Raw genomic sequence first — 12,052 nt, forward strand, 5'->3', positions numbered from 1 at the left:
TCAGAGACGACAACAAGACACATTTGCAGTTCCTTGATGAGTTCCCACTGACGACAGCGAGTGGGACGGCCTCCATTCTGTGCCACTGCTGTTCAGCTTTGTAGATCCACTGCGAATACTGCACATCTTGTCACATTCACAGGTACAGGTGACGTTCCTCTACTGCGATTCTTGATTCTTATCGTCCCCCCGGCTCTCTACAATCCATCACTGTCATCCGCGACTAGTCGGAGGTTGTCGCCTCTCATCCCCTTCTCTTCTCCGTCTTTTTTTTTTGCTCTGCCCTGTTCAGACGTCATCGTCCATATAAGGTATGTCCGGGTCAGAAAAACGTCTCTGGCCCTTTGGGGCTTGAGTGTCGGGGTGCTGGTGCTGAGGAGAGGGCGTTACCACGGTGATGGAGGACGAGGAGGAGGAAGTGGAGGGAGGGCAGGAAGAAAAATGCAACAACAGGTCACACACGGGGCTGTCGATGTACAGGGATTGGGTGCTGTCTTTACGGCGGCCTGGTTGCTCTCTTTTCCTGACCAAGTACTTTAATGCTTGATTGGCAGGAGGGGTATGCGTCCGAGTTGGACTCACTACTGGAGAGTGGGAGATGACGCCGTGCGGGAGTTTAACCGTGCCTGGGATGATGGGGCTGCGGCGTTGCAGCGGATGCCTGAAGGAGGCGGTGGAGGACTCAGAGGTTGAAGACACACAGCTGGACAGAGAGGAGGTGGAGCTGGCAGGCGTGAGCAGAGAGGCGTGTCCACCGGGGACTTTTGGTCGCTGGGCCAGGTCTGATGGTTTGGGTGGACACACTGGCTTGCATCTCCTCAGCTGGGGTTCACCTCGCCCTGGAAGAGAGAGAGGAACGATAAAGAGTTGAGGAAGATAAATAATGTTTTCCCTCAAAATTCACACAACAAGAGGGCAAAGAGCAATGGAAGAGCATGCAACCATGTTAGCTACCCACAATCATGTTCAGTGAGGTACAATTAGGGCGCAATCACACTAGGCAATCCGTACCGTGCCCAAGCATGTTTGACCCCCAAAGTTGTGTGAGTGCTCTGTACCGTGCTCAAGCAATGTGAGTGCAGGCCAGCAGGGGACTGGGGAGGGGGCACAAAGGTGCTTCGGCACGATTCGGGGCAACTGTGCCTAGTGTGAGGGCGCCCCGGGGCAAAAAATCTGTTTGGATATACTGTGCCAAATGTTCAATTGATTCATTTGGATAACGTTTGAGCATGCTTCTGTGCCACACATGCATTTACATGCATACATGGGTGTGCCGACATTATGCACACAAACACACACACACACAAACACACAAACACGGTTGCTGTTCCTCCAACCTGCTTGGTTACAGAGCAGACGTCACCACCCCCATCACCATCACTGGTCCAGACCTGCGCCACAAAAAACAGGTCTGGTCTGATCAGAAACCCACAGGTGAGTGAGAGAAAAAGGAAGGAACGGCCAGACCCAAGCTTAATACTGACCTTCGGGCTCTGAGCCGTGGACGGAGGAGCGCTGCTGCTCGTCCAAAAGGCTCTCGGAGCTCAGGGAGGCCTCGGAGTCAAAGTTCTCCTGGTCTGAACCAGGCTGCTCCATCTCTGGCAGTCTGCAGGCCAGGTCCTCTCTGCAATGAAGGGCATCGGAGAAATGAGAGCTGGAGAAGGACGCTTCACTAAGATATTGTGAAATAACTCAGAACGCATCCTTACTTCTCCTGTTTGATGGACTTGATGCGCTCCACCAGGTTCTTTTCAGCCTCTGTGTCCGAGTCCAGAGGCTCGTTCTCAGGGACCACGCTGAGATCAGAACTGACCTTCTCATGAACCTGCAGCACACATAATATATGTAATGTAATTACTATATAAATGTAATTACACAATAAACATAAGCGACCACAAAACACACATGGCCTTTGACCCAAAGGTATTGTTAGTGAGGTAAAGAGAAGGAGCTGGATGGAGCGTTCATGCATCTGCACATCATTCCTGCAGCACATCTGTGAATATAAATAACTGAATATGCTGCCATACAAAAGAAGCTAGTGAACACATTTAAATCCTTTGAAAACATTACTGGTGAAAATAAAAACACAGTACTGGTGTAAGGCGTGTATGCAAACAGTTAATTGGCACTCTATTAAACGTTAAAAGACACATCACCGCAATCCAGAAATGTCCAACCACTCAACAATAAGTACAACATGACTTTCAGAGCTTTGTGGTCTTGGAATAAGATAGAAAGACATTGGAATAGCACAAAGAAAAAATGATAACCATCAAGCTTTGCAAGTCATACTGCGTTCAGGCATGTGTCTTCCAATGAGACGACATAAGTATGATCACAGCACCAACCCAGAACCATTTGTCCTCTTATGAGGAGAACAAGAATAACACACAGCAACATGCAAACTACTACTAGTTAGTAAGGAAGAGCCAAAAGGATTACGGGAAGATGGATTAAAAAAAAAACAGCCCGAGTGTCACCCACATCTAACATGCCATGCACAGGCGCCTTCTACACGGCCCACGACTACACACTACAGCTACTAGGAGAACTCGATGATACATACCACCACTCCTTTGTAAGGAGCTGAGAACCTGAGAGGTAAATGCCAGTAGTGCTAAAGAGAGACAAGGAACATTGGCCACGTTACCCACGTCATTCCTTTACATCCAGGCACGAGGCTGAGCAACAATCTGAAACGTTGCCGTCGCCGTGGTATTGAGACCACACTAAAAATCAAACAAAAGGTGATCCAGTTTCCCCACCGTGTTCTTTCTCTTGAGTTTGAGCTGGTTGACTGCTAGAGCTTCGGCATACTCCAGCTGCTCGATCTCCTCCATCTTCTCATTGTAGAGTCTGATCTGCTCATTGATGATCATCTCGACACACCTGCAGGCGGAGGAGGGAACGGCATGTCAGAGGGTACGTGTGCAGATTCACTAATTAACGATACAGAACGGAGTAATCCATATTGTGGAAAAGCAAAAGGCAGATTTAGTTTTTGTTTTTCTTACGTGGTGGTCTTGGCAACATCCTTCATGCTGAGCAGTGGGTCAGCGCTGTCTGGGCAGCGCAGGATACACGGGGCAAACACTATGGCCAACGAGTTAGGAGACATCCGGTTGTGAGCCTCCTCTTTACACACCCTGCAACAGTTCATTAGATATTAGCATGGTGTTCAGTCGCACATACATACTGTATCATCCAAGTTAAACCTGGGGTAAAGTGAATATGTATGGAAATGACAACCAATAAATCATATAAGGCAGAATCCCTACATGACGAGGTGGAAGACAAGTCTCTCCAATGTGCTGAAGTTGGCTGAAGGAAGCTCTTCCAACACTTTGTAGATAGCTTGGAGCTGCTCCTGCTTCTCTGGCAATTCTAGAGGAGAAAACACATGATAATGCAAACCCTATAATAAACCATAATCATATTTTTTATTAATTTCCGTTTTAATCGTGACCATTTTCAAAAACATGCCATAAAAAACGTCTACAACCGAGCAGGAGATAAGGAAAACTCTGAAAACCAAAGCTCAGTACTGCCCCCTGGTGGGGAACGTCTTCCTCACCAACTGTATGCAGGAAATCACTGTAATGGATGAAGGTCATGAGTGGATCTGGAAGCTCCCTCAACCACTGTTTCACCAGGCCGGTCACTGTGTGGATGGGATAGTCCTCGAGGCAGACCAGGTGGGGGTCTAAACACCATCAACGTCACATTGGCATGGGAGGAAAAAAAATACATCAATATAGGAGCCATGACACATTTTTATCAGTTATCTGTGAATGTCAAAAAGGTGTCTAACCGGTTTCCAGTCGCTGATGCAGCTCTTTCATGCGATTGGCCGAGCCAGACTTGCGGTAGATGCCCTCGGTGTAGAGGCCGTTCATCTCCACGTGCTCCAGCATCATCTCCAGCACCATGGGTACCGGGTTCTTATCGCTGACCAGGTGGCGCACACGCACGCCGAAGTGCAGACCGCCAGACTCCTCGTCACTCTGTTTGATTCAGACACACAGCAGGCTACTTATACCATCTATGCACGACATGGATGGAAATCACACATTCTTCACTTCAGTATCAGATGCTGAAATATAATCAAGATGAAGGTGTTTTTTTTCTAAAGTAAGACACTGTTCTTTGTTCGAATGTATACTATATACACAATATACAGGGACAAGTCCTGCCCCACTCCTAAAATAAACTAAAATGAGATACTGTAATAGTGAGTAATTTATCTTAGAGTGCAGAGATGAATTCTGCAATGAGGAGTTAATGACAAAATGTGCTTATTTGAGTCATGGACTGCCTTCACTGTATAAATCCATGCCTCATTACAAGCCCTTATAAATCATAAGCACGTTATTAATCCTGGCTTGTGATTTCTAAAATCGAAAACCTACCTTTTTGGTACAGAAGGTGGAGCAGTCGGTGACTATTTTGCAGAGGCACTTCTTGTGGCAGACCATTTTACAATCTGTAAAACCAGACCAGACTCATTTCTTCATGTTATGCTTCAAGGTTTATTCTTAATACTTGAACACAAACAAAATAATAAAAAAAAAAAAGATGAAAAAGATGTTTGTTAACTCACAGCTGCACATGTAGGCCTTCTCCATGCCCCAGATGTAAGAACTACACTGGTCACATGATTGCATAATGTTGACCTGATAGTTGACGAAAACGTGATCGAGGGGGCTTTCCATCTGACAAGACACAGTCGCTCAGTTAGAATTCATAATCTAAATTAAATCATTGATGAATGAATTGATGAAATGTTAACTTTAAACTGCAAACTTACACTTTTATCCTTTTTCCTCCTTTTCTTTCTAGCTTTAGCCGGCTGGAAAAACACACAAAAGAGCATGAATACATTATTTTTTCACATTATGACTAATTAGACAGAAAGATGATGGATGTTTTGTGTTTTCACCTTTGCAGGTTCAGCCTCCTCCTTCTTCATCTCTCCTCTAATGAAGCCATCCAGCACCGACTGGAAAAGGTTGACCACAAGTTGGACTTCTCCTTTCTGCTTGTCGCCTGCCAGGTGGATCACTTTGTTCTGGTAGCCGGTCATCAGACCTTTATAGCCAATGGTGGGTTTCTGGGAACGTTCAGGGGAAAGGAGAAGATGCTGAGGAAGAACATGGACCTGGACGTATTGTGACTGTGTTATGTCCCTGCAGACTAACTCACTGGGAGAGAATACATGGCTTTGATAGTCTCCCTGAACTGCATGGTGGCCGTTACAAAGATGGACTCTGTGGCCGACAGTGACTTCCCCCTGGAGCGGAAATCATTGACCTGTAAAGGGAACAACACAAAATAGTTCGGCGGGTAAATATGATACAATCACTTCCTACAACAAGTAAACATCTCGTTCATTTTCACTCACCTGGTTGCCCAGAAACTCATCGAGGTGCCGCAGCTCATTGGCGTTGGTGATTTCCCGATCCAGCGAGGCGTTCCACTGCTCAGAGACACGCGTGGCACGACTGATCTTTATGGTGGGGTTGCGGCCTAAACCTTTACCAGCGCGGTCCCCGTGTGGCCGAGATGGCTGTCCGGACGTTGGGGCTGAAAGGCAGAGAGAATGTTTTCATACGTATTTCACACGTATCGTGAAAGAATCATACTTAGAATACTTCTCTGCTTCTCAAACTGAAAGCAAACCTCTAATGCAGAATGTAAAGGATTAGAACTATGGAGGACACAAAACTCAGAGTAATGTTATTCTGTTTGCACTGAGCGTGATCCTGCACGGGTCAGTATTTTCTCAGAAAGCAAGCAACAGGATAAGTGGAGGCCTGAGAATATTAGTGATAATACAGATGTGTTTTCTTTCCATTTCTCACTTCATGAGGTGTGATGAAAGGGGACTCGGTAGTCCAGCAGTTCAAAATAACTACAAAATATATTTGACTGACAATGAAATATAATCAGTTGGATCATTTTTAGAACACTGCTGAATTACTCCCCTTTTTTTTTTTACCAGCTTTGGGAACGTGGCACCCCACAAAAAACAAAGCTCTAGTTAAACCTTCTGCTGAAACTACACAAAGATACACTGAATAGTATTATTTACCTTCCCCTCCTGTTGGCCTATCATTGAGAATCTGAGCAAGCGTCATTTCTCCGTTGTCTGGAGTTTGGGCCTCCTTATGTGGCCGCTTTTTCAAAATCTTGCTGAAGAATCCACCCGACCTGCAGGACACAGAAACACAGAAAGCTTTAAAGAATATTCTTAAAACTTGTTAAAAAAAAAGTAGTGTGAGACTCTCAAATGACATTTTTCAGTTCGTCATATCTCACAACATTTTTATCAGTAAAGTTTGTTGAGGGTTTCTGTTCTTAATCATATACCTGTTAGTAGAAGATACCATCAAACCTGAATCTTCCTGAACGAGATTAAATGCCACATATTCAACCTCTGCTCCAGCAGTGTCTCCATAGCAACGATGCAAAATATACACAAAACAGTCAACCCGATGCCTCGGTCTGATAAAACCCTAACCCTCACGAAGTGTTTATTTCTGGCATATAAATCCATGGAGAGTAAATTCAGCTATCAGGAATTTCCAGCTGTGAACGTGCAAAACCACAAGAAGACGAGGATGGTTTGAGGTTTCCCAGGAAAAATCTGATTCAAGAAGCATTGCAATAGGTTAAGATTACACCGAGGATGATTCCATGTGATGATTTACTTTTAATATATTTGTCTAGACAGTGAAAAACCAAATATTGCAACAATACTGATACTATAGACATCGTCTACTGGACACATTGTCCTGTGCTTCACTTCTGCTGCATCCCACTCCCTGATCACTCATCTATAGGCTGGTCCAGTACAGTTCAGTACCTGTCTGGTGTGGACGGCATGGAGTGTGCAGAGTCCTGGTGACCAGAACCATCTTGCTGTTTCTTTCTGAGGGAGCTTCCCTTTGAGCCATCAGGATGACTTTCTGAGGGGGAAATCATCTACAGAACGGAAAACAATTTGAAGTGATAACATATGTGCAGATTAACTGGACCAGAACCTGATTTCCAGTTCAGGTTATAACTGAATGTTTCCATAACAACAAATGAATTAAAATACCTCTCTGGATGAAAAAGCACCAGCTCCTTCAGAGCCCGGAGACAAACTGTCAATGGATGAGGAGGCTGTTTCAGTACTGCAGAAGAGCAGAGAGAAAAATAAAAATGCATGGCAATCACAACTTTTTTCCTATGTGGTTATTATTATGTCTCTTTGTATTCTTTGTCAGAAAGAACAAATGTTTTTCACAAAGTTGACATCTGTTAAAGCCGAGGTAAGAGAATATGACCAGAAGAGAAAACGTACAGTAGTTTCTTTTTCCTCCTTTCCTGACTGTTGTGAAGTGGAGGGCTGGAACTCTCAGAGTATTCTCCGTTACTCCTCCTCCCCCTCCACTTCTCCGGCTTCTCCTTAATTGCCCCGGGGCGGCGGTGCAGGTTTGTTGCTCCGACGCCATCACCTACACCGTTCCTGTCAGGCATAGGGTCAGCGATGTGCAGGGGTAAGGAAGACGGGCGAACAGGACCGGCAGAAGGCGGAGAGGCTTTCGCCTCCTTCTTCCCTCCTTTGTCTTCCTTCAGTTTCCAGGCCACAAAGGTGTACTGGTCCAGCTCCTTGCTGTCCGTCCGCTCTTTCAGCTTAGAGGTCTCCAGGCTTTTGCTCTTTGGCTGCGATGTTTGATCCTTGCTGCCTGCTGAGGTGGAGGAAGAGGAGGCAGCTCGTTCAGTCTCTCGCTGGTTGTGCTCCAGGCCTCTTCGTCTCCTCTGCTCTCTCTTCTCCTGGCTCCTGGATGACTGGCCTTTGCCGACAGCTGAAACTTGTGCACTCTTTTCATTGGAAGATGTGGAGGTATTGCTGGGAGTCTCTTTTTCCAACCCCTCGTCTGTAGACGTGGCTGTAAGTGTGTTGGAGGTGACCCCACCAGAGGACAGTGTGGAATCCGCCTGTTGTAAATCCTCACCATCTTCCTTCTCGTCCAGCTGGGGTCCAGCCTCAGCCAGTGTACCGTTGGTCTCCAAATCCAACTCCTCATCCTCATCTTCCGGCTCGTCATCCTTGCCCTGTTCCTCCTCTGCATGTGAGCTTGTATCAACCACTCTGTCTGACCCTCCTCTCTCCTCCTCTGTCTCCTGGACATTCTCTAGCATCTCCTCTGTGACCAGTTCTATATCCGGATCCTCTCTTGTTTGAGGCTCGCTTGCCAGTCTTTTCTCTGCCTCTTCTCTCCCTTTCTGTGCTTCTTGTGCTTTCCTGGCGGCCTCCTCCTCCTCTTCTGCTCTCCTCCTCGCTTCCTCCTCGTCGGCTTTTCTCCTTGCTGCTTCTTCTTCTTCTTCCATCCTCCTCCTCTCTTCCTCCTCCTCTGCTCGTCTCCTTGCCTCCTCCTCTTCTCTCCTCTTCATTTCCTCTTCTTCTGCCCTCTTCAGAGCTTCTTTTTCCTCCTCCTCCTTTTTGTGTTTCTCCTCACGAATGGAGTGGCACCTGTAATACACAAAACAAAAATATATTTTTAAACATTTCCTGTCCAACTGCGGTCCAGCTGACTTGTTCTGAACTGGGCTTTTAACATAACGATGTTGTTTACAGTGACAAACTCTCCTGTGTCGTTACCTTCTGCGTGCCGAGTGTCCTCTGACCAGGGCTTGTATTTTGGTAGCGCCCTTTCTTTGGCGGTGGAGCTCTGATCTCTGTCTGTGCCCTCTCCATGCAGCTTGGATCAGAGTTGCTGCCCGTCGCCTGCGCTCCTCTTTGCAGTACCTGAGCCATGAACGCTAAGCAGGAAACAGGACAGGATCAGTATCATTCTCTAATTGTCCCTTAAAAACTAAAATGGGGACAAAATGAATGTACAAAAAAGACAGCCCAACAAAAATAAATGTTTACCTGAATCAAGATGGCTGCCTGTCTCATGTCCAGGAACTCTTTTCGCTGCAGGCGACCTCTGAACCAGCGCTGAAGGAAGATGATCTTACGCATTACATCCTTGTGCAGCGTGTCCTGCAGCTGCTGTCGCACCAGCTCCTTCAAGAACACCTGAACAGAGGGAACGCATCAGAGTTCACATGCACAGAAACAGGACAAGGATACAGCTTAGGAGCAGTGGGCGGAGTTTAGTGGCGTACCTTAGTTTTGCCTATCTGGTACGTGGTGGGGTCCAGGCCCATCTTCTTGTCAAGCAGCGCTGAGATGTCCTCTTTAGAGGCAGCTGCATTCTTTGGCAGCAAAACCCTGAACTGCTCTATGAACTCCTGCAGGGTCAAGACAACAAAGATAATACAAATAAAGAAATGACTTGGTGGTCAAGAAAGGACATATCTGATTAAGATGAATTGTCTAAATACAACACCCAATATTAAAATAATACAGATATTCATGATATTTATGCCCATGCAGGCAATTATCTGCGTATAAATGCTTCCTTGCATTATATTTTTACTGTCTTTGTTTGTGGTATTGTTGCAGGTGATTGCAGCAGTTTCCATCCAACACCAGAATATGTTATCTTCAATGCCTACATTGGTGTGTGATTATCACATGGATTATCCTAAAGGAGGAGGAACTTTACAGTACCTGGAATGTGTACTTGGCTCCGTAGCCTGACCGCCTGATGCGAACAGTCTCCAGCATTCCTGTGTAGCGCAGCTGCTGAACCACCAAGGCCTCATCCAGATACATCTCCTTCTGCTCAAACGCAAGGACACAAGAAGCACATTCAGTTGAAGCCTTACTGCTTCAGATGTGAACCCCTATGAAATACTTTCAGTATAGATGTTTAACACATAATTAAGAGACCAAGGATGTGAAGAGAAGATATTGAAGAACAAACTACATATAAGTAATAATACCAGATTCTTACCTTCTGAGCATTAGAGCGGATACAACGGATGAAGTAAGGCTCTGCTCTGTTCAGAGTTTCCAAGAGTTTGGTCAAAGAAGTCTGAGGAAAACGAGGAAAAAGGGGTGTACTGAATGTTCAGGACTGCTGCGTGGAGGGCTTGTTTATGCATGTAACGTGCATGCTGTTGTAGGTTATGTTACCTGGAATTGGGCACTGATACTGGGGGTCTTCTTTTTCTTGTGCAGGTGGAGTAGTGACTTGGTGGTGCGATCGTGCAGCGTTAGGCTCACAATGAATTTCAGAGAGCGAGAATCCAGCAAACTCTGCAAAGCATTAATACAATAAATTAAATCTCAAACATAAAACCAATGGTAAAACTAGCAATATCATATCAACTGACAACAAAAACAATATATTCTCCTTATCCTTTGGTCTTTCCTCAGCTTTACCTTGGGAATGACCTGCCTCTGTTTGATGGTTTTGTTTTTCCTGCAAAGAATAAGAGGAAAAAAAGACACAGGGTGAGTTTGGAGGATTTAAGTGTTTCAGACCTGAGGATGGAACAAGAAGTAGGTGGAGTTTATGAAGGTGGGGTTAGTACAGACGGCTGACTTCTTCATGCAGTCATGCGTCAGTCTGTGATGAAATCCAGAGTTTCGCCTGGAAGATGAGATGATTAATGGGCAGAAATGAGGCATGAATGAGTGAAGAAGGTGAGGATGACGGGGAGGAGGCGGAGGGGAGGTTCCTGCAGGGGTTGGGATGTACCTCGGTACAACCAGCTCAGCAGAGACTCCCCATACACAGACAGACATGCTCTCTTGCCATCATCACTACATACTGAGTCTTAAATCCACGTTCAGGGTCTCTCTGTTACTTTCACAAGAAGTTCCAAAAGACCTCACATGCCAGCACAGTCTTCTGATGATGCTCATGCAGCCGAAGGTATTCAAGGCATTTAAGCTTTATCCTTCAAGAGAAAAGTGTCTATAAATGTGACAGCTATAACTATGTATGGTTATGTCAAAGTGGTGTACGAGCTGAACGTGGCTGGTCAGAACTATTTGAGGATACGCTACATTGATCTTGGGGGAGGGAAAACTTTAATCGGAGAATGTTCTGCATGAGCCAACTAGACTGGAGCGATCTGGAGAAGCACTGACGCCAGGTCTGTCTGCAGACTCACTGGAGGACGTGTCGAGGGAAGCGGAGACGACCCCAGGACTGCAGCAGCTTGCGGGGGTCCTCGCCATCCAACTGTAAGTTCTTAATGGAGCTGATGATCTCTGCGTGCATGTCTCTGATAGCACCAGACACGCACACCCAGTGTGGAGTGGGAAAGAGAGGAGGAGTACAGGGAGCAAGAGGAGGGAGGGGGAAAAAAAAACGACAAAAGGAGGAAGGAAAGGCCAGGGGGAAAAAAAAGTGGGGCGTGATATAACACCACTGTTAGGACACCTTAGAAGAAAACACACCACCGCAGTTACCAAAGACAAAAAGCACACACTGACTGCAGGATAGCTGGGGGTCTGATCAAAAGGAACATCATGCTCTGCTTATTCTCCATGAAGAATAACCCACCAAATATATTCTCCCACCACTGATTGATTGATGATTACGAGCATGAAAACCTCAAGACCACCCAACTATGCTGCCATATCTCTATTAAGAACTGAAAAAGACACAGGAAGAGATCGGGGCACGAAGGGATTGTATTCACACCCACATCCCTGCCACTGTGGTAGTTACATGCAGAGCTGAGCTGACGTTCAGTGTGGTTGGCTTTTCTTTTTCCATGCTGGGATTGTTACTGGCTGTGTGACTGTAAGTTGTTACTGGTGACGCGGTTGGATTTACGCTTCCTTTTAATTCGGGGCTGGTGTTACGCTGGACACTGGGTCTGGTGAGGTTAATATCGAGTTGTTTCTGTGTTCCAGAGCTGGTCCATGCAATCATTTTTTTATATACTTACCATGACTGAGCATGAAAAGAGAGGTCCAGGCAGTGAAGGAATGGGTAACATATACAGCAAAATGAGCCACAGTGAATCCGACCTCTACATCTCCACGTTTGCAGATCGGTTTTAGATCTGAAGGTATAGGGTCAGGATTCAGAGGGCCCAAAAATCTGAAAATATTCTCCATCGTTTGGGTCCAATCTGAGAAAGCTCC

General features: G+C 46.0%; 1 protein-coding gene across 3 annotated transcripts in view; it reads right to left on the minus strand.

Moving 5' to 3' along the window:
• Positions 1-285: 285 nt before the first annotated feature.
• LOC311014567 (myosin IXB) overlaps positions 286-12,052 on the minus strand; it is a 48,212-nt gene continuing 36,445 nt past the window's right edge. For 2 of the 3 annotated variants that reach the window (XM_084011230.1, XM_084011228.1), the window contains 27 exons: positions 11,068-11,181; positions 10,331-10,370; positions 10,082-10,204; positions 9,900-9,980; positions 9,614-9,724; positions 9,166-9,291; positions 8,927-9,076; positions 8,654-8,814; positions 7,352-8,524; positions 7,106-7,181; positions 6,869-6,987; positions 6,095-6,213; positions 5,405-5,586; positions 5,206-5,313; positions 4,943-5,113; positions 4,811-4,852; positions 4,604-4,715; positions 4,413-4,486; positions 3,815-4,007; positions 3,578-3,706; positions 3,282-3,387; positions 3,018-3,149; positions 2,769-2,892; positions 2,570-2,620; positions 1,710-1,825; positions 1,485-1,624; positions 286-839 (listed from right to left, as the gene is read on the minus strand). In XM_084011230.1, coding sequence (XP_083867356.1) covers positions 289-839; positions 1,485-1,624; positions 1,710-1,825; positions 2,570-2,620; positions 2,769-2,892; positions 3,018-3,149; positions 3,282-3,387; positions 3,578-3,706; positions 3,815-4,007; positions 4,413-4,486; positions 4,604-4,715; positions 4,811-4,852; positions 4,943-5,113; positions 5,206-5,313; positions 5,405-5,586; positions 6,095-6,213; positions 6,869-6,987; positions 7,106-7,181; positions 7,352-8,524; positions 8,654-8,814; positions 8,927-9,076; positions 9,166-9,291; positions 9,614-9,724; positions 9,900-9,980; positions 10,082-10,204; positions 10,331-10,370; positions 11,068-11,181 — 4,624 coding nt within the window. In that variant the 3' untranslated portion in view covers positions 286-288. The remainder of the gene's footprint in view (positions 840-1,484; positions 1,625-1,709; positions 1,826-2,569; positions 2,621-2,768; positions 2,893-3,017; positions 3,150-3,281; positions 3,388-3,577; positions 3,707-3,814; positions 4,008-4,412; positions 4,487-4,603; positions 4,716-4,810; positions 4,853-4,942; positions 5,114-5,205; positions 5,314-5,404; positions 5,587-6,094; positions 6,214-6,868; positions 6,988-7,105; positions 7,182-7,351; positions 8,525-8,653; positions 8,815-8,926; positions 9,077-9,165; positions 9,292-9,613; positions 9,725-9,899; positions 9,981-10,081; positions 10,205-10,330; positions 10,371-11,067; positions 11,182-12,052) is intronic. The other variant, XM_084011229.1, reaches the window with a different exon arrangement.

The sequence above is a fragment of the Eutrigla gurnardus genome (genome assembly GCF_963514095.1).
Source record: "Eutrigla gurnardus genome assembly, chromosome: 6".
Classification (NCBI taxonomy): domain Eukaryota; kingdom Metazoa; phylum Chordata; class Actinopteri; order Perciformes; family Triglidae; genus Eutrigla; species Eutrigla gurnardus.